The sequence below is a fragment of the Phyllobates terribilis genome, unplaced genomic scaffold (assembly GCF_046119375.1).
Source record: "Phyllobates terribilis strain yellow unplaced genomic scaffold, ASM4611937v1 Scaffold_1__5_contigs__length_1240528914, whole genome shotgun sequence".
NCBI classification, from domain to species: Eukaryota; Metazoa; Chordata; class Amphibia; order Anura; family Dendrobatidae; genus Phyllobates; species Phyllobates terribilis.
Window position 1 is genome coordinate 620,655,907 of NW_027362761.1, and position 20,338 is coordinate 620,676,244.

At 50.2% G+C, this 20,338-nt stretch overlaps 1 protein-coding gene across 1 annotated transcript; it reads left to right on the forward strand.

Annotated features, from left to right (window-relative positions):
* The first annotated feature begins 1,072 nt into the window (after positions 1–1,072).
* On the forward strand, positions 1,073–15,098 carry SPAG8 (sperm associated antigen 8). Its single transcript, XM_073684427.1, has 7 exons — positions 1,073–1,226; positions 2,080–2,152; positions 6,229–6,403; positions 6,477–6,522; positions 13,371–13,488; positions 13,598–13,660; positions 13,736–15,098. Exons 2-7 carry the CDS (start codon positions 2,087–2,089, stop codon positions 13,856–13,858), a joined length of 591 nt encoding a protein of 196 aa, XP_073540528.1. The 5' UTR covers positions 1,073–1,226; positions 2,080–2,086; the 3' UTR covers positions 13,859–15,098.
* The last annotated feature ends 5,240 nt before the right edge of the window (positions 15,099–20,338 follow it).

Below are 20,338 nucleotides of genomic sequence, written 5' to 3' on the forward strand. Positions count from 1 at the left end.
TACAAGAAGTGAAAGATGGGACGGATGGAGGGAGATTAGGTACAAGAAGTGAAAGATGGGACGGGGGAAGGGAGATTAGGTACAAGAAGTGAAGGAGATGGGACGGGGGAAGGGAGATTAGGTACAAGAAGTGAAGATGGGACGGGGGAAGGGAGATTAGGTACAAGAAGTGGAGGAGATGGGACGGGGGAAGGGAGATTAGGTACAAGAAGTGGAGGAGATGGGACGGGGGAAGGGAGATTAGGTACAAGAAGTGGAGGAGATGGGACGGGGGAAGGGAGATTAGGTACAAGAAGTGGAGGAGATGGGACGGGGGAAGGGAGATTAGGTACAAGAAGTGAAGGAGATGGGACGGGGGAAGGGAGATTAGGTACAAGAAGTGGAGGAGATGGGACGGGGGAAGGGAGATTAGGTACAAGAAGTGGAGGAGATGGATGGGGATTAGATAGAATAGTGGAGGGGATGGACAATGGGGGCATGAAGGTCAGGAGCTGATAGGTGTGAGATTAGGGTGAAGTCTGGTAGGGGGAGCAGAGATACATAAGATGGAGGAGGAAGCAGCTGAGGTATAGGGAGGAGACGGACGGAGGAGAGGGCAAGATGCGCCTGGATGTGCAGGAGGACGCACAGTAGGTGGAGAAGATGGACAGGGAGCGGAATAAGATACCGAAGACAGAGGAGCAGAGCGAGGTGTGGAGGAGACGGGCGTGGAGGAGACGGGCGGAGGAGCAGAGCGAGGTGTGGAGGAGACGGGCGGAGGAGCAGAGCGAGGTGTGGAGGAGACGGGCGGAGGTGCGGAGGAGACGGGCGGCGGAGCGAGGTGTGGAGGAGACGGGCGGAGGAGCAGAGCGAGGTGCTGAGGAGACGGGCGGCGGAGCGAGGTGTGGAGGAGACGGGCGGAAGAGCAGAGCGAGGTGTGGAGGAGACGGGCGGAGGACCGTGAGGAGATAGGCTGAGCGGAGAGAGGAGGATGGCGGAGCGGGCGGAGGTAACTATAGTAACTGTCACGTGTTCACGTTTCAGTTCCCGCGCTGTCGGTTTCCTGCCCTGATTGGCTGTTGTAAAGGACACGCCTCCTGCAATTGTCAGTTACCAAGGAGACCAAACAAGCCGCCGGAGAGAGCAGAGCTGGGAGACGACCGAGCCGAGGAGCCGGTAACAGAGTCACAGGCCGAGCCGCCGCCGGGACGGAACCGAGCAACAGCCGCAATCCCCCAGATAGCTGTGTACGGAGGAGAAGCGCTGAACTGCCATAGAGGATAATGGCGCAGACACCGCGCTCTGCGGGCGTCACTGTGGCGTGTGTGCCGGACGGCGGGCGTCACCGTGGCGTGTGTGCCGGACGGCGGGCGTCACCGTGGCGTGTGTGCCGGACGGCGGGCGTCACCGTGGCGTGTGTGCCGGACGGCGGGCGTCACCGTGGCGTGTGTGCCGGACGGCGGGCGTCACCGTGGCGTGTGTGCCGGACGGCGGGCGTCACCGTGGCGTGTGTGCCGGACGGCGGGCGTCACCGTGGCGTGTGTGCCGGACGGCGGGCGTCACTGTGGCGTGTGTGCCGGACGGCGGGCGTCACTGTGGCGTGTGTGCCGGACGGCGGGCGTCACTGTGGCGTGTGTGCCGGACGGCGGGCGTCACCGTGGCGTGTGTGCCGGACGGCGGGCGTCACCGTGGCGTGTGTGCCGGACGGCGGGCGTCACCGTGGCGTGTGTGCCGGACGGCGGGCGTCACCGTGGCGTGTGTGCCGGACGGCGGGCGTCACCGTGGCGTGTGTGCCGGACGGCGGGCGTCACTGTGGCGTGTGTGCCGGACGGCGGGCGTCACTGTGGCGTGTGTGCCGGACGGCGGGCGTCACTGTGGCGTGTGTGCCGGACGGCGGGCGTCACTGTGGTGTGTGTGCCGGACGGCGGGCGTCATTGTGTGGTCACTACCGGCATCGCCCCGTCACTACCGGCATCGCTGCTGCATACCTCTCTATGGCACACCGCCATTACCGACCCACCGTATTGTACAGTGTCAGCATGGTCCGTGTCGTCTTTTTCTTCGTGTTATGATTACTTTCCTCCTCTCCGGTCTCTTCAGATCCGATATGGAGCCGTCTCGCAGCCCCCGCGTCTCCCGCAGCCCCTGTCTGCTGAGGAACTGGCAGGAGGAGGTGAGTGATTGTCCATATCTCCATGCCAGCGATGTGTGTGCGCTCACTGCGACCCCCACTGTTACCTTCCAATAACTGGACCCCCAACACAGCGATCACTATCGGCCTCTATGAGCGGCTTGTCTCTAATCCTGCTTGGTGAATTATAAACATTATTTAGTTCTTTACATTCATCAGCAATAACGCTACATGTATATTTATACATGATGATGTAGTGCGAGGGTGCGTGATTGACCAGAGGCTGACCACTATGACTCTGCTGCGTCCTCGTGGCCGGTTCTCTCTGCCACATCTTCTCTGCGTCCTCGTGGCCGGTTCTCTCTGCCACATCTTCTCTGCGTCCTCGTGGCCGGTTCTCTCTCTGCCACATCTTCTCTGCGTCCTCGTGGCCGGTTCTCTCTCTGCCACATCTTCTCTGCGTCCTCGTGGCCGGTTCTCTCTCTGCCACATCTTCTCTGCGTCCTCGTGGCCGGTTCTCTCTCTGCCACATCTTCTCTGCGTCCTCGTGGCCGGTTCTCTCTCTGCCACATCTTCTCTGCGTCCTCGTGGCTGGTTTTCTCTCTGCCACATCTTCTCTGCGTCCTCGTGGCCGGTTCTCCCTCTGCCACATCTTCTCTGCGTCCTCGTGGCCGGTTCTCCCTCTGCCACATCTTTTCTGCATCCTCGTGGCAGGTTCTCCCTCTGCCGCATTCTCTCTGCGCCCTCATGGCCGGCTCTCTCTCTGCCACATCTTCTCTGTGTCTCGTGGCCGGTTCTCCCTCTGCCACATCTTTTCTGCGTCCTTGTGGCTGGTTCTCCCTCTGCCACATCTTCTCTGCGTCCACGTGGCCGGTTCTCCCTCTGCCATATCTTCTCTGCGTCCACGTGGCCGGTTCTCCCTCTGCCATATCTTCTCTGCGTCCTCGTGGCCGGTTCTCCCTCTGCGTCCTCGTGGCAGGTTCTCCCTCTGCCGCATTCTCTGCGTCCTCGTGGCCGGTACTCTTTCTGCCACATCTTCTCTGTGTCCTCGTGGCCGGTTCTCCCTCTGCCACATTCTCTCTGCGTCCTCGTGGCCGCTTCTCCCTCTGCCGCATTCTCTCTGCGTCCTCGTGGCAGGTTCTCCCTCTGCCATATCTTCTCTGCGTCCTCGTGGCCGGTTCTCCCTCTGCCGCATTCTCTCTGCGTCCTCGTGGCCGGTTCTCTTTCTGCCACATCTTCTCTGTGTCCTCGTGGCCGGTTCTCTTTCTGCCACATCTTCTCTGTGTCCTCGTGGCCGGTTCTCCCTCTGCCACATTCTCTCTGCGTCCTCGTGGCAGGTTCTCCATCTGCCGCATTCTCTCTGCGTCCTCGTGGCCGGTTCTCCCTCTGCCATATCTTCTCTGCGTCCTCGTGGCCGGTTCTCCCTCTGCCGCATTCTCTCTGCGTCCTTGTGGCCGGTTCTCTTTCCGCCACATCTTTTCTGTGTCCTTGTGGCCGGTTCTCCCTCTGCCACATCTTCTCTGTGTCCTCGTGGCCGGTTCTCCCTCTGCCACATTCTCTCTGAGTCCTCGTGGCCGCTTCTCCCTCTGCCGTATTCTCTCTGCGTCCTCGTGGCAGGTTCTCCCTCTGCCATATCTTCTCTGCGTCCTCGTGGCCGGTTCTCCCTCTGCCGCATTCTCTCTGTGTCCTCGTGGCCGGTTTTCCCTCTGCCACATCTTCTCTGCGTTCTCATAGCTGGGTCTTCCAGTGCTGCGTTGCATGCTTGTGGCCTTGTCACTGTCTCACCCTGTTCTGCCTCCTTGTGGTTTCGTTCTCTTTGCTTCTTGTCCTTGTGGCTGTCTTCCTCTACTCTGCGTCTTCGTTGTTTCCTCCCTCTGCTCCGTCTCATGGCTGGCTCTCTCCGCACCACGTCTTCATGGTCGTCTCCCTCTGTCCGCGTCTTTGTGGCTGCTTTCCTATGCTCCACTTCTTCATTGTTGGCTCTGTCCGCTCCATGTCCTCGTGGTCATCTCTCTCTGCTCTGCGTTTTTGTGGCCATCTCCCTATGCTATGCGGTCTTTTGGCTGGCTCTGTCTGCTCCATGTCCTCGTGATCATCTCTCTCTGCTGGCTCGTGCCTTCTGGGTGTCATGCTGTAGTTTGCTGGCTCGTGTCTTCAGGGTGTCGCGCTGTAGTTTGTTGGCTTGTGTCTTCTGGGTGTCACTGTAGTTTGCTGGCTTGTGTCTTCTGGGTGTCACGCTGTAGTTTGCTAGCTTGTGTCTTCTGGGTGTCACGCTGTAGTTTGCTGGTTCGTGTCTTCTGGGTGTCGTCCTGTAGTTTGCTGGTTCGTGTCTTCTGGGTGTCGTCCTGTAGTTTGCTGGTTCGTGTCTTCTGGGTGTCGTCCTGTAGTTTGCTGGTTCGTGTCTTTTGGATGTCGTCCTGTAGTTTGCTGGCTTGTGTCTTCTGGGTGTCGTCCTGTAGTTTGCTGGTTCGTGTCTTCTGGGTGTCGTCCTGTAGTTTGCTGGTTCGTGTCTTCTGGGTGTCGTCCTGTAGTTTGCTGGTTCGTGTCTTTTGGGTGTCGTCCTGTAGTTTGCTGGCTCGTGTCTTCTGGATGTCACGCTGTAGTTTACTGGCTCGTGTCTTCTGGGTGTCACGCTGTAGTTTGCTGGCTCGTGTCTTCTGGGTGTCACGCTGTAGTTTGCTGGCTCGTGTCTTCTGGGTCTCGCGCTGTAGTTTGCTGGCTCGTGTCTTCTGGGTCTCGCGCTGTAGTTTGCTGGCTCGTGTCTTCTGGGTCTCGCGCTGTAGTTTGCTGGCTCGTGTCTTCTTGGTGTCACGCTGTAGTTTGCTGGCTCGTGTCTTCTGGGTGTCACGCTGTAGTTTACTGGCTCGTGTCTTCTGGGTGTCACGCTGTAGTTTACTGGCTCGTGTCTTCTGGGTGTCACGCTGTAGTTTGCTGGTTCGTGTCTTCTGGGTGTCACGCTATAGTTTGCTGGCTCGTGTCTTCTGGGTGTCACGCTGTAGTTTGCTGGCTCGTGTCTTCAGGGTGTCACGCTGTAGTTTGCTGGCTCTGTTGTTTTATTGTGCTGATATTTTTGCAGGATTGATTAGTCCCCATTTTGTGGCGCACGCTCAGGGCCTATTGTGATCCATGTAGATTAGGCAGGTCTTGAGGGGTATTCCCTGTACATGGCAGCACTTGTGGGGTATTCCCTGTACATGGCTGCTCTTGTGGATTATTCCCTGTACATGGCAGGTCTTGTGGGGTATTCCCTGTACATGGCAGGTCTTGTGGATTATTCTCTGTACATGGCAGGTCTTGTGGGGTATTCCCTGTACATGGCAGGTCTTGTGGGGTATTCCCTGTACATGGCAGGTCTTGTGGGGTATTCCCTGTACCTGGTTGGTCTTGTGAGTTATTCCTTGTATACTGTGACTCTTGCGGGGTGTTCTCTGCATAAGGCGGGTCTTGTGGGGTTTTCCCTGTATATGGTGTGTCTTGCGAGGTGTAACTGTATACGGTGGGTGTTGTGGGGTGTTCTCTATATTCTCTGGATTTTGTGAGGTGTAACCTGTATACAGCGGGTCGTGTGGGAGTTTTCCCTGTATATGGTGGATCTTGCGAGGTGTAACTTGTATGTGACGGGTCTTGTGGGTATTCCCTGTATATTGTGGGTCATACGGCATGTAACCTTTATATGGCGGGTCTTTTAGGTATTCCCTGTGTACTGTGGGTGCTGGGGCTGCCCTCGATCCACCTGGCGCTGGGGCTGCCCTCGATCCACCTGGCGCTGGGGCTGCCCTCGATCCACCTGGCGCTGGGGCTGCCCTCGATCCACCTGGCGCTGGGGCTGCCCTCGATCTCCCTACAGTAATTGCATTATAATAAGCTGTAGAGAAAATACCTGAAGCGACAGGAGAAAACTAGCCGCTGTTTTGATATCGATTTTTCTGCTGAACTCAACAAAAACTTTTTAGCGTTAGATGATTAAGGCCACTTATTCCTCTCTGATGTCTCCCATTGGGCTCAAGCCGGCATATTGGCAGCAGCGGTGGTGACTGTCCTCATATCTGGTGTTCGATGCTACTGAATAATGTAGTGCTTTCTTATGACCCGTTCCTTCCGCCTTTCTCCGGTTATAGAGAGCTACAGCAAGCTTGGATGCTGTCCCTTCTGGCCTGGGACTGACAATAGAGGGACAAGCCCACAGACACGGACACAAGGGTATATTGAGCACTCTTCTGCTTGCGGACATGTCTACAACACACCAGGATTCATACAAGAAGCCAGGATCCGACTATGGCCAGCAGCGTATAGGTACATGATCAGTGCCAGGGCATTTGAGACTTGTGAAATGGTCTCTGTTTTACTTATTCATCTTCATTCACAGGCCTGAAGGAGGAAAAGATTCGGAAACTTCTCTATCACAAGTTCAGGTTAGTGCAGTCCACCAAGTATCCCACAATGCTGTAACATACTCCATCCCTGTATCAGGTGTGTGATGTCATCATGTAACCCTACTGTAACATACTCCATCCCTGTATCAGAGGTGTGTGATGTCATCATGTACCCCTACTGTAACATACTCCATCCCTGTGTCAGAGGTGTGTGATGTCATCATGTACCTCTACTGTAATATACTCCATCCCTGTGTCAGGAATTCCAACACACAGGCGAGACGACACCGCGGAGATCACGCAATATCTCACCGTGCCGTCACGCTGTCCGTATCTCGTCTGTAGTCACGAGCACCCGATCCAGACTACTCTCTACGTAGGTATCGGTAAGCAACCAGTGAGCGTATGGCTTAACACCCTGGGCTTCAAAGCCTGGAATCCGTGTTTAACGCCCTCCGTACGGTCACTGTCAGCTTCACGATAGCCCAATTATTATTATTCTCTGCCACCACCGACCCAGTTTGAAATATAATACAGGCCTGGCCAGACACCTGTGTTTTGGTACCGTATATGGCTTCGAGGAAGGGAACGATTACAGAACAAAGGAAACGGGACTATTAAATTTTATATTTAATCCAAAAGGGAGGCAGTGTTTAGGAAAAATATATACAAGGATGGTACAAAGGAGACATTAAAATACATACGCAGTTACGTAAAATAAGCAGAGTAAAAAGAAGATAACTTAGACTATACGATCACGGAGACTATTCAATATAGGTGGAGGAGGGACTCTCCAGATGTAATATGCTGTTATTGAACAGGACTCGTTGCTTATAATTCTTATTTCCCCCTGGCAATGAGTGCTTCTGTACTGTCCATGAGTTCTCTTATATGTACCTAAGGGGAGATCTGGCCACACGCCCCTTGTGGTGACATCATGTGGGCCGGTCTCCAGCCTGTACATTTTTATTAAAAACGCTAACTTCTGCAATAACTCATCGCTCGTTGATCGCAGGCGCTTGCAAACTACGCCATTTTTTCCCTTATGATTTTATCTTTATTTAGAGACCACACATCACATAGCTGCAGTCTGCTATTCTGGTGTTTTTGCGCTACAGCTCCCTGATTTTGCTTACAGCCCTGGAAAACTACCTATACATTCCTGGGCTGATTTGGTCACTACACATATGGGTCCCGGTACTGTCGGATGTATGGAACTCCTAATATTTAATAGTTTATATCGGAGTCAGTTTGTCTGCAAATTTCCCTTTGAGGCTCGGGAAGCAGCTTCAACAGTTACACTCAAATTAGTGCAAGCCAGCGTTTTAATTACCTCCTGCGTTTTTCAGAGACAAGATGGTTGCTTCCTAACAAAGTTACAACACTCCTTGGCTGGCATTGTTTGCATAAGCTATTTCTCAGGCGTGTGCTAATTGGGGCTTTTGTGCTGAGCAGATTGAGAAAGCTCAGTGCTGACTAGTGGTGATAATTTGCAATAAGACACTGTATAATTGTCATCTCTGGATAAGCACTACAGGAGAGGGCATGGGAGAAGGGGCTAATATTCTGTTAATATGTCCCGGACATTAATATTTTCCTGACATACTCCATCTCTGAATCATAGGTGTGTGATATCATCATGTACCCCTACTGTAATATACTCCATCCCTGTATCAGATGTGTGATGTTCTCATGTACCCCTACTGTAATATACTCCATCCCTGTGTATGATGTCATCATGTACAGTACAGACTAAAAGTTTGGACACACCTTCTCATTTAAAGATTTTTCTGTATTTTCATGACTATGAAAATTGTACATTCACACTGAAGGCATCAAAACTATGAATTACCACATGTGGAATTATATACTTAACAAAAAAGTGTGAAACAACTGAAAATATGTCTTATATTCTAGGTTCTTCACAGTAGCCACCTTTTGCTTTGATGACAGCTTTGCACAGTCTTGGCATTCTCTTGATGAGCTTCAAGAGGTAGTCACCGGAAATGGTCTTCACTTCACAGGTGTGCCCTGTCAGGTTTAATAAGTGGGATTTCTTGCCTTATAAATGGGGTTGGGACCATCAGTTGTGTTGTGCAGAAGTCTGGTGGATACACAGCGGATAGTCCTACTGAATAGACTGTTAGCTGCTTTTTTCTTGCCATAATACAAATTCTAAGTAAAGAAAAACGAGTGGCCATCATTACTTTAAGAAATGAAGGTCAGTCAGTGCGAAAAATTGGGCAAACTTTGAATGTGTCCCCAAGTGCAGTTGCAAGAACCATGAAGCGCTACAAAGAAACTGGCTCACATGAGGACCGCCCCAGGAAAGGAAGACCAAGAGTCACCTCTGCTTCTGAGGATAAGTTTATCCGAGTCACCAGCCTCAGAAATCGCAGGTTAACAGCAGCTCAGATTAGAGACCAGGTCAATGCCACACAGAGTTCTAGCAGCAGACACATCTCTACAACAACTGTTAAGAGGAGACTTTGTGCAGCAGGCCTTCATGGTAAAATAGCTGCTAGGAAACCACTGCTAAGGACAGGCAACAAGCAGAGGAGACTTGTTTGGGCTAAAGAACACAAGGAATGGATCTTAGACCAGTGGAAATCTGCTTTGGTCTGATGAGTCCAAATTTGACATCTTTGGTTCCAACCACCGTGTCTTTGTGCGACGCAGAAAAGGTGAACGGATGGACTCTACATACCTGGTTCCCACCGTGAAGCATGGAGGAGGAGGTGTGATGGTGTCGGGGGGGCTTTGCTGGTGACACTGTTGGGGATTTATTCAAAATTGAAGGCATACTGAACCAGCATGGCTACCACAGCATCTTGCAGCGGCATGCTATTCCATCCGGTTTGCGTTTAGTTGGACCATCATTTATTTTTCAACAGGACAATAACCCCAAACACACCTCCAGGCTGTGTAAGGGCTATTTGACCAAGAAGGAGAGTGATGGGGGGCTACGCCAGATGACCTGGCCTCCACAGTCACCAGACCTGAACCCTATCGAGATGGTTTGGGGTGAGCTGGACCGCAGAGTGAAGGCAAAAGGGCCAACAAGTGCTAAGCATCTCTGGGAACTCCTTCAAGATTGTTGGAAGACCATTTCCGGTGACTACCTCTTGAAGCTCATCAAGAGAATGCCAAGAGTGTGCAAAGCAGTCATCAAAGCAAAAGGTGGCTACTGTGAAGACCCTAGAATATAAGACATATTTTCAGTTGTTTCACACTTTTTTGTACAGTATATAATTCCACATGTGGTAATTCATAGTTTTGATGCCTTCAGTGTGAATGTACAATTTTCATAGTCATGAAAATACAGAAAAATCTTTAAATGAGAAGGTGTGTCCAAACTTTTGGTCTGTTCTGTACCTCCTACTGTAATATACTTCATCTGTTTATCACGGGTGTGTGACTATATATATTGAAATGACTTTACATACAGGTACATGGGTCTGAAGGGTTTTCTCATCGTGCACAGTCTGGCGTCTTCACACTCCAGGACATACTGTATAGTGAATGCTATGCGCAGCAGCTGTGCACACGCGCCCTTCCCTCCCCCGCTCCTACATCCGGATGTAGTGCCGTCTGTGTGGAGCCTCCAGGTCTGCTTCCCATTACAGCCCAACACTTGGACAATTGGCTCTTTGTATATACAAGAGATACAAAAGACACAAAAAAGCTACTGCTTTATGGTTTTGAGTGTACTGCACCCACCAGTGAAAAGAGACGTACGAGTGTACTGTACCCACCTGAGAGAGAGGAGACGTGCGAGTGTACTGCACCCATCAGTGAAAAGAGACGTGTGAGAGTACTGTACCCACCTGAGAAAGAGGAGACGTATGAGTGTACTGTACCCACCAGAGAGGGGAGATGTGAGAGTGTACTGTACCCACCAGAGAGGGGAGACTTATGAGTGTACTGTACCCACCAGAGAGAGGGGAGATGTGCGAGTGTACTGTACCCACCAGAGAGGGGAGACTTATGAGTGTACTGTACCCACCAGAGAGAGAGGAGACGTATGAGTGTACTGTACCCACCAGAGAGAGAGGAGACGTATGAGTGTACTGTACCCACCAGAGAGGGGAGATGTGCGAGTGTACTGTACCCACCAGAGAGGGGAGACGTGCGAGTGTACTGTACCCACCTGAGAGACAGGAGACGTGCGAGTGTACTGTACCCACCTGAGAGAGAGGAGACGTGCGAGTGTACTGCACCCATCAGTGAAAAGAGACGTGTGAGAGTACTGTACCCACCTGAGAAACAGGAGACGTATGAGTGTACTGTACCCACCTGAGGAGACTCGCGAGTGTACTGTACCCACCAGAAAGGGGAGACTTGAGTGTACTGTACCCACCAGAGAGAGAGGAGACGTATGAGTGTACTGTACCCACCAGAGAGGGGAGATGTGCCAGTGTACTGTACCCACCAGAGAGAGAGGAGACTCGCGAGTGTACTGTACCCACCAGAGAGGGAGGAGACGTATGAGTGTACTGTACCCACCAGAGAGGGGAGATGTGCCAGTGTACTGTACCCACCAGAGAGGGGAGACGTGCGAGTGTACTGTACCCACCTGAGAGAGAGGAGACGTGCGAGTGTACTGTACCCACCTGAGAGAGAGGAGACGTGCGAGTGTACTGTACCCACCAGAGAGGGGAGATGTGCGAGTGTACTGTACCCACCAGAGAGAGAGGAGACGTGCGAGTGTACTGTACCCACCAGAGAGGGGAGATGTGCGAGTGTACTGTACCCACCAGAGAGAGGAGACGTGCGAGTGTACTGAACCCACCAGAGAGGGGAGATGTGCGAGTGTACTGTACCCACCTGAGAGAGGGGAGATGTGCGAGTGTACTGTACCCACCTGAGAGAGAGGAGATGTGCGAGTGTACTGTACCCACCTGAGAGAGAGGAGACGTGCGAGTGTACTGCACCCATCAGTGAAAAGAGACGTGTGAGAGTACTGCACCCATCAGTGAAAAGAGACGTGTGAGAGTACTGTACCCACCTGAGAAAGAGGAGACGTATGAGTGTACTGTACCCACCAGAGAGAGAGGAGACGTATGAGTGTACTGTACCCACCAGAGAGAGAGGAGACGTATGAGTGTACTGTACCCACCAGAGAGAGAGGAGACGTATGAGTGTACTGTACCCACCAGAGAGGGGAGACGTGCGAGTGTACTGTACCCACCTGAGAGAGAGGAGACGTACGAGTGTACTGTACCCACCAGAGAGAGCGGAGACGTGCGAGTGTACTGCACCCATCAGTGAAAAGAGACGTGTGAGAGTACTGTACCCACCTGAGAAAGAGGAGACGTATGAGTGTACTGTACCCACCAGAGAGAGAGGAGACGTATGAGTGTACTGTACCCACCAGAGAGAGAGGAGACGTATGAGTGTACTGTACCCACCAGAGAGAGAGGAAACGTGCGAGTGTACTGTACCCACCAGAGAGGGGAGACGTGCGAGTGTACTGTACCCACCAGAGAGAGGAGACTCGCGAGTGTACTGTACCCACCAGAGAGGGGAGACGTATGAGTGTACTGTACCCACCAGAGAGAGAGGAGACGTATGAGTGTACTGTACCCACCAGAGAGGGGAGATGTGCGAGTGTACTGTACCCACCAGAGAGGGGAGATGTGCGAGTGTACTGTACCCACCAGAGAGGGGAGATGTGCGAGTGTACTGTACCCACCAGAGAGGGGAGATGTGCGAGTGTACTGTACCCACCAGAGAGGGGAGACGTGCGAGTGTACTGTACCCACCTGAGAGAGAGGAGACGTGCGAGTGTACTGTACCCACCTGAGAGAGAGGAGACGTGCGAGTGTACTGCACCCATCAGTGAAAAGAGACGTGTGAGAGTACTGTACCCACCTGAGAAAGAGGAGACGTATGAGTGTACTGTACCCACCTGAGAGAGGAGACTCGCGAGTGTACTGTACCCACCAGAAAGGGGAGACTTGAGTGTACTGTACCCACCAGAGAGAGAGGAGACTCGCGAGTGTATTGTACCCAGAGAGGGGAGACTTGAGTGTACTGTACCCACCAGAGAGAGAGGAGACGTATGAGTGTACTGTACCCACCAGAGAGGGGAGATGTGCCAGTGTACTGTACCCACCAGAGAGGGGAGACGTGCGAGTGTACTGTACCCACCTGAGAGAGAGGAGACGTGCGAGTGTACTGTACCCACCAGAGAGGGGAGACGTGCGAGTGTACTGTACCCACCTGAGAGAGAGGAGACGTGCGAGTGTACTGCACCCATCAGTGAAAAGAGACGTGTGAGAGTACTGTACCCACCTGAGAAAGAGGAGACGTATGAGTGTACTGTACCCACCAGAGAGAGAGGAGACGTATGAGTGTACTGTACCCACCAGAGAGAGAGGAGACGTATGAGTGTACTGTACCCACCAGAGAGAGAGGAGACGTATGAGTGTACTGTACCCACCAGAGAGAGAGGAGACGTATGAGTGTACTGTACCCACCAGAGAGGGGACACGTGCGAGTGTACTGTACCCACCAGAGAGAGAGGAGACGTGCGAGTGTACTGCACCCATCAGTGAAAAGAGACGTGTGAGAGTACTGTACCCACCTGAGAAAGAGGAGACGTATGAGTGTACTGTACCCACCAGAGAGCGAGGAGACGTATGAGTGTACTGTACCCACCAGAGAGAGAGGAGACGTACGAGTGTACTGTACCCACCAGAGAGGGGAGACGTGCGAGTGTACTGTACCCACCAGAGAGGGGAGACGTGCGAGTGTACTGTACCCACCAGAGAGGGGAGACGTGCGAGTGTACTGTACCCACCAGAGAGGAGAGACGTGCGAGTGTACTGTACCCACCAGAGAGGGGAGAATGAAGTCTTGAGGCTTGCATTTTCTGCTTTCAGTCAGGACATCCTTGAAGAGCTGAGGTCGCCAGCGGAGGAGATGAATGTCACAGAATCTACGACTATGAGAGACTATCATGTGGAGGGTTTCTTACCAAAGACTCCCAATCCCAGTATGGTACGTGGCGCTGTATACTTCTCCGATGTAATCAGCGGATCCTTACCATCATCATGGCTGCAGATTCGGCTTGTGTGTGTAACAGATTATTGTATTTTATGCTTGACAGGAACATGATTACAGGATGGAACAGGCCAAGACTTTCTGGATGGAGAATGTGCACAGAATCACTGTAAGTCCTAGGTTATGATGTGACCCTCGTTAGATTTGGTGGTGATCCCTCATGTTATCTTCCTTCCTTATCCAGGGAGTCTCGGACATCAGAACAAGCAACTCTCCCTTCAAAAAGAGCTCCGCTTTTAGCACTCCAATATCACACTATCTGGATCAGTCTGTCCCGCACAGCATGGAAAATTATCCCAACATGTAATTTCCAAAACCGGGAAAATTATCCTGAGCAGGAGTATCACCATACATGACAGGTGAATGCTCTCTATAAGGGACATGGAAAAAATCTCTAGAATCAATGACCCATCCAGAGTTATCTGTATACATCACACCCAAGAGAACAAACCCCCTTACGTTACAGTCACAACCAGGAGACTGATCCCCTACATCACAGTCACAACCAGCAGAATGATCTCCATGTGTCACAGTCACAACCAGGAGACTGATCCCCTACGTCACAGTCACAACCAGCAGAATAATCTTCGTGTGTCACAGTCACAACCAGGAGACTGATCCCCCTACGTCACAGTCACAACCAGCAGAATAATCTTCGTATGTCACAGTCACAACCAGGAGACTGATCCCCTACGTCACAGTCACAACCAGCAGAATAATCTTCGTGTGTCACAGTCACAACCAGGAGACTGATCCCCCTACGTCACAGTCACAACCAGCAGAATAATCTTCGTATGTCACAGTCACAACCAGGAGATTGATCCCCCTACGTCACAGTCACAACCAGCAGAATAATCTTCGTGTGTCCCAGTCACAACCAAGAGTCTGGTCTACGTCAGTCACAACCAACAGAATAATTCCCTACGTCAGTCACAACCAGCAGAATGATCTTCACATGTAACAGCCACAACTCGGAAAAGAATCCCCCACGTCACAGTCACAACTGGAAGAACAGTTCCCCCTGCACAATTAGGAGATTGATTTTCCTATGACACAATCACAAGTGGGGTGGAGAGAAAAGCCCCTAGGTCACAATAACCAGTGGAAGAGTGTTCCGCTTACCTTATGGTCAGCAGTAGGGGCGCAAACCCCCAACATCATAGTAACAACCTAAAAGAACAGTCACAACTAAGAGTGCAATCCCTCTATATAACAGTAACAAGTGGGAGAGTGATCCTCATTTGCATTATCCCCAGACAAAAGGAAAATTCCCGTATGTCACAATAAAAGTGGGAGAGTGATCCCCCATACGTCAGACAAGTAGGAGAGTGGCCCCATATATCACAACAAGTGGGAAAGCGATACCCTCAAGTCAAAGTCACAAGCGGGAGTGTGAAGATCTGAGGTTGTAGGTTGAGCTGCTGATGAGATTAATGGAATGATTGCTTTACATTTAGCAATCTCCTGTCTGGCCTTATTTATACATAAGATCCAACCAAATAGAAACATTGATTCCTGAAGCTGAACTGATGAGCAAGCGAATGTCTTAAGAAAATACAGCAATAAGATTGACGGAACCGGTGCTCCGTGCTGGAAAAAGTCTGCATCCCTTAGAGCCATGGACTCCTCTCAATGTGCATTGGTCCAATAATCTTTAGTAAGTGGCCAGCTCTTCACAGAGAGAGATTCCCATAGATCTCTGTCACAAGTGGGAGAGAGATCACCATATGTCACAGTAATAAGTGGGAGAGAGATACCTATAACTCTTATTCACAACTAGTAAAATGATTGTAATGTTACACAATTATTGTAATGTCCGACACACATTGTCCCTGTACAGTGTGTAGAAATAGCCTAATACCTCCTCATTTATTCTGCAGAATCTTCTCCCACTAAACGTCCATCCCCTAGAGCAATATTGGATTGTACTCATGGCAGATTGATCCCACTTATGTATGCCTCCAGTGACAACAGCATAAAGAGGAACAGCTGGGATCTCTGTCACCGTCATCGGTGACCCTGGCCTTCATCCACATAAGAATGATAGAAAGGTCATAAATTAATTAGTGAAAGTAATGTCCCATCCTTCAGTACATCTTTTTGTCTTTTATGTAAATGAATTCCATTTACCTCTTAAGGGGTGTTCACACTGCGTTCAAGAATTCTGTCAAAGATATACTGTAGGCATAGGTTGGCACATGTTGTCTTAGGCTTCAAAGTTAAAAGGTTATTCTCCTATTATTTAATTGCTTTAGTCAGACCATAGGAAAATAAGGTTAGAAAAAGATCTTTTATCTTACATATTGTATAGCTGATTTCCTTGGAGCTTGACCCCTAGAGCCTGGCCAAGCAAGAAAAGTAGTTACATTCCAGGAGACGAGTTAACTCTTAAAATCCCAGCCACCTCTGTTGAGCTCATTGATTTCTGTGCAGCACGTAGTTGCTCACCTACAGCGGTGTTTAAAAGCACAGGTGTAGGATATATTGATTTTTCAAGTTTAAAAATGTTTTTTGTTAAATATCTTTGGCGCGAATATAACATTCTATATGGTTTTGTTCATTCAGAATTCAATTTTCCATTCTCTCCCTGTAATATGTTTAGCTTTTGACGCAGTTTTACCTGTAAGTTTTGCAACCATATGGGAAATAAAAGCACAACTAAATATTGGATAAAGTCAGATCCAAAATTAGCCAATCACAGATGCTGGTGTGACCAATCATAAGCTGGATGTGACCAATCATAAGCTGGAGGTGGTAGCCAATAACATTGCATCCCATCTGCTGCTTTAATCTCTGTTTCTCTTATTTGTTGATCAGTCTAGGGAAGAGAGCTGATTATGATGGGAGCCTTCAGATTTTTGGCAGTGGGGGATCCTGAGTTGTGATACTGCGGGAAGAGGGTTACTCCGGCACATTCCAAGGAAGGTTGGCTGTAATCAGTACAGTTGTAAGAATTTTGCAGACACATAAGCAGCTTGGAATAACTCGAGACTGGCCCAGATCTGGACATCCCAGAAAGTCAAAGGAGGGAGGATAGACTACGAAGAACATCCCCTGCAAATCGAAAGCTTCTGCGAGAATGGCAAGAAAAATGCAATGTTGAGGTAGCAACATCAACTGTTAGGAAGAGACTATTGGAAGCAGGATTTAGAGGGTGTAAGGCCCAAAAGAAGCCATTGATGACAGCCATACAAAAGCATCGAAATATTCAAAATGGAAAAAAGGGGAGTGGGAAAATGTACTATTTAGTGATGAAAGCATTTTTTGCATTTTGGGAAATAATGGCAAGCCTTATGTGAGACGTTTCCCACATGAAGACTACAAGCCAGAGTGTTGGAGCTTCTTTGTGAAACGTCCAATGAAAGTAATGGTCTGGGGCTGTATTGCAGCCAATGGTGTAGTGGAGGGTATGGTTAATGCAAAAAAATACATAGCCCTCCTTCATAAGAACATGCTGCCTTCTGCTCAACACCTGTTTTCAGAGGATTACAACTTCCAGGATGATAATGCTCCTGGTCACAGAGCTAAGACAGCAAGGGAGTGGCAAAAGAGATCATGGTGGCTACTATGGACACGCGAGCTCAGTCCCTGGACCTCAATCCAATTGAGAATTTGTGGCACCAGGTATCATTAGAGATATCTAGAAAACAGCCAAGGACCAAGCGTGAGTTGATTGAGGCTCTGATGCCGGCCTGGAACAAGATCATCACTCACAAACATCTGCAGAAGCTTGTTCACTCAATCCCACAGAGATGCAAGGTGGTCCTCAAGAGCAAAGGCTGGCCAATAAAGTATCAAAAGCTAAAGATGGACTTAAAAGCCCTTTTCAGGGCCTTTAATTAAATAAAAAGATATAAATATTAAAAACTAACATGTAAGTCTGTGAACTTGCACTGGAAATGGATGAACATCCAAATCTGTTCACTGCTCTACACACTTTACTGGTGTAGATAAGGTTAGGCTGTAAAAAACGATCAAACATGCAGATACAATAACAATTCATACACTTGGTACATTCAAAAAGGAGAAATTACATGTTTCACCAGCTTCATTGAGGAGATGCAGAAGTATTATAGATATAGCTTTCTTCAAGACTATGTGGGACTTCTGAACACCACTGTACCTCTATCAGCTCCTGACAGGCCTCTTATCAGTCCTGTAGATCCACAATCCCCTAGCACTTAGCATTTGAGCTTTCCAGAGCAGTTCTAAATATACCCATCTGCTAAGCACCACTCTCACTTTCCTGATAGAGCAATGTTGACTCAGAACAAGCACTGACAGACCATGAATGTGTAGTTGTTACACACTGATCCTGGGCTCCACTTCCTTCACTTGGTTCTGCTGCCATCTGCTGTGCTCCATGTGGCGTTTTGCAGCTTGGTCGGTGCGGGTCCATGACATCATCTCCCTGGACCTTGCATTCATCCCTGCTGTAGTCCGCTTCATTTGGTCTACTGCTCCTGAGATTGCTGTTTGTCCAAGTCCTCACAGTTCCACGTGTCCTTGAGGAAGTTGCACCAATGCCCAGCGTCTGTGTGCCCTCCCGGACCTGAGGCTTCCTGATGAGGTGGAATCACTAACAGTAATATCCGAATCAAACTACTTGAGGTACGCCGGCCCCCCTAAGAAACCAGGAAGTAAAGAGCCTGCAGAGCTATTAACTGCTCAAGAGACAACTTCAGAATACCCCTTTAAAGTAAAAATAGTGCAAGTTAATAAGTCCTTTCATAAGGAAGCAAAATTGACTTTATTCCAAAGATGGGTAAAGTGACGTACAGCAGCCCTATGGAGGTCAGGAAATCTGCTATTGGCCTCCGTTCTGTGAATGGAGGCCTGTGGATACATTTGACGTACAGCAGCCCTATGGAGGTCAGGAAATCTTCTATTGGCCTCCTTTCTGTGAATGGAGGCCCGTGGATACATTTGATGTACAAGGTATTGAGAAAACGAGGTGCCGCTCCTCCCCCACACATATTCGGCCCAGCTTTTATGCCTTCCTATTCTCCCTCCAGATCTGTTAATATGGAGTCCTGTTGTTACTATAACAGCCCCCACTCTTGTGGAAGGATTTCTACAAGATTTTGGAGGGGTGTATTGGAATTGTTCCCTCATTCAGAAGATGCATTTGTGAGGACTGGCCCTGATGTTGAAGGGATGCCGGGCTCACAATCTCTTCATCCCTATGGGTTTGGGGTCCGGGTTCTGTGTGGCCGGTCATGTTCCACCAAACTCCCCCACAATGCCTTTATGGACCTTTTGCACTGTGCACAGTCATAGAGAACAGAAAAGACCCTTCCCCAAACCGTTCCCACAAAGCTGAAAGCTACAATTGTCCACAATTTCTTGTGCTGAAGATTAAGTTTTCTCATCACTGGAGCTAAGTGGCCGAGTTTGACCCCTGAGAAATCTGTCCATAGCATTATCCTCCTCCACCATCTGTATAGCGGGCACAATGCAGTCAGGCAGGTTACGTTCCCTTGGCATTCACTAAAGCCAGACTCCTCCATCAGATGTCTTGTCACTCCACAGAGCACATTCTCACTGCTCTGGAGTCCAGTGGTGGCGGCTTTACACCACTCCATCTGACCCTCGGCATTATCCTTGGTGATGTACGGCTGCAGGCAGCTGCTTGGCCATGAAGCTCCCGGCGGGGGCGCAGTGTTTGTGCTGATGTCACCAGAGGAGGTCTGGACTCTGCAGTTATGGGGTCAGCCGAGTGGTGGGGACTTTCCTGCCCTCTGCTCCTCAGCACTCTGCCCCCCGCTCTGTAACATTACGGGGTCTCCGCTTCGTGGCTCAGTTGCTGCGGTTCATTCCACTTCTCAGTAATATCACTCGCAGGTGATGGGGGGAAGATTCAGGAGGAAGACATTTCATGAACTTGTTCCACCAGTGGCTCCTATGACAGGACGCGCTGGTATCAGTCAGTGCTTTACATTCTGTCACAGTAGTAAGGCAATGGCACGGCTGACAGATTAAGTAATAAATGCTGTTTTACTGTATACGGGATGTGTCAGGAGCTTTTCCAGTACAGGCTCCCAACATTTACTGCAGTGGAGCTAAGGTGCACAGACAGTGGAAAGATATGGCCATGCTTGTGACAACTGTTACACTAGCCACGTTACCAGGAACCTTGTTACCAGGAGCCAGGTTACCAGGAGCCTCGTTACCAGGAGCCTCGTTACCAGGAGCCTCATTACCAGGAGCCTCATTACCAGGAGCCTCGTTACCAGGAGCCTCGTTACCAGGAGCCACGTTACCAGGAACCTCGTTACCAGGAGCCTCGTTACCAGGAACCTCGTTACCAGGAACCTCGTTACCAGGAACCTCGTTACACAGTAGTAAGGCAATGGCACGGCTGACAGATTAAGTAATAAATGCTGTTTTACTGTATACGGGATGTGTCAGGAGCTTTTCCAGTACAGGCTCCCAACATTTACTGCAGTGGAGCTAAGGTGCACAGACAGTGGAAAGATATGGCCATGCTTGTGACAACTGTTACACTAGCCACGTTACCAGGAACCTCGTTACCAGGAGCCAGGTTACCAGGAACCTCGTTACCAGGAGCCACGTTACCAGGAGCCACGTTACCAGTAGCCTCGTTACCAGTAGCCTCGTTACACAGTAGTAAGGCAATGGCACGGCTGACAGATTAAGTAATAAATGCTGTTTTACTGTATATGGGATGTGTCAGGAGCTTTTCCAGTACAGGCTCCCAACATTTACTGCAGTGGAGCTAAGGTGCACAGACAGTGGAAAGATATGGCCATGCTTGTGACAACTG

Coding starts and splice junctions, on each gene's coding strand:
- SPAG8 (XM_073684427.1), top strand. CDS start 2,087: ATGGAGCCGTCTCGCAGCCCCCGCGTCTCCCGCAGCCCCTGTCTGCTG. Junction 6,523..13,370: donor CTTCTCTATCACAAGTTCAG/GTTAGTGCAGTC, acceptor TTCTGCTTTCAG/TCAGGACATCCTTGAAGAGC. Junction 13,661..13,735: donor AGAATGTGCACAGAATCACT/GTAAGTCCTAGG, acceptor TTCCTTATCCAG/GGAGTCTCGGACATCAGAAC.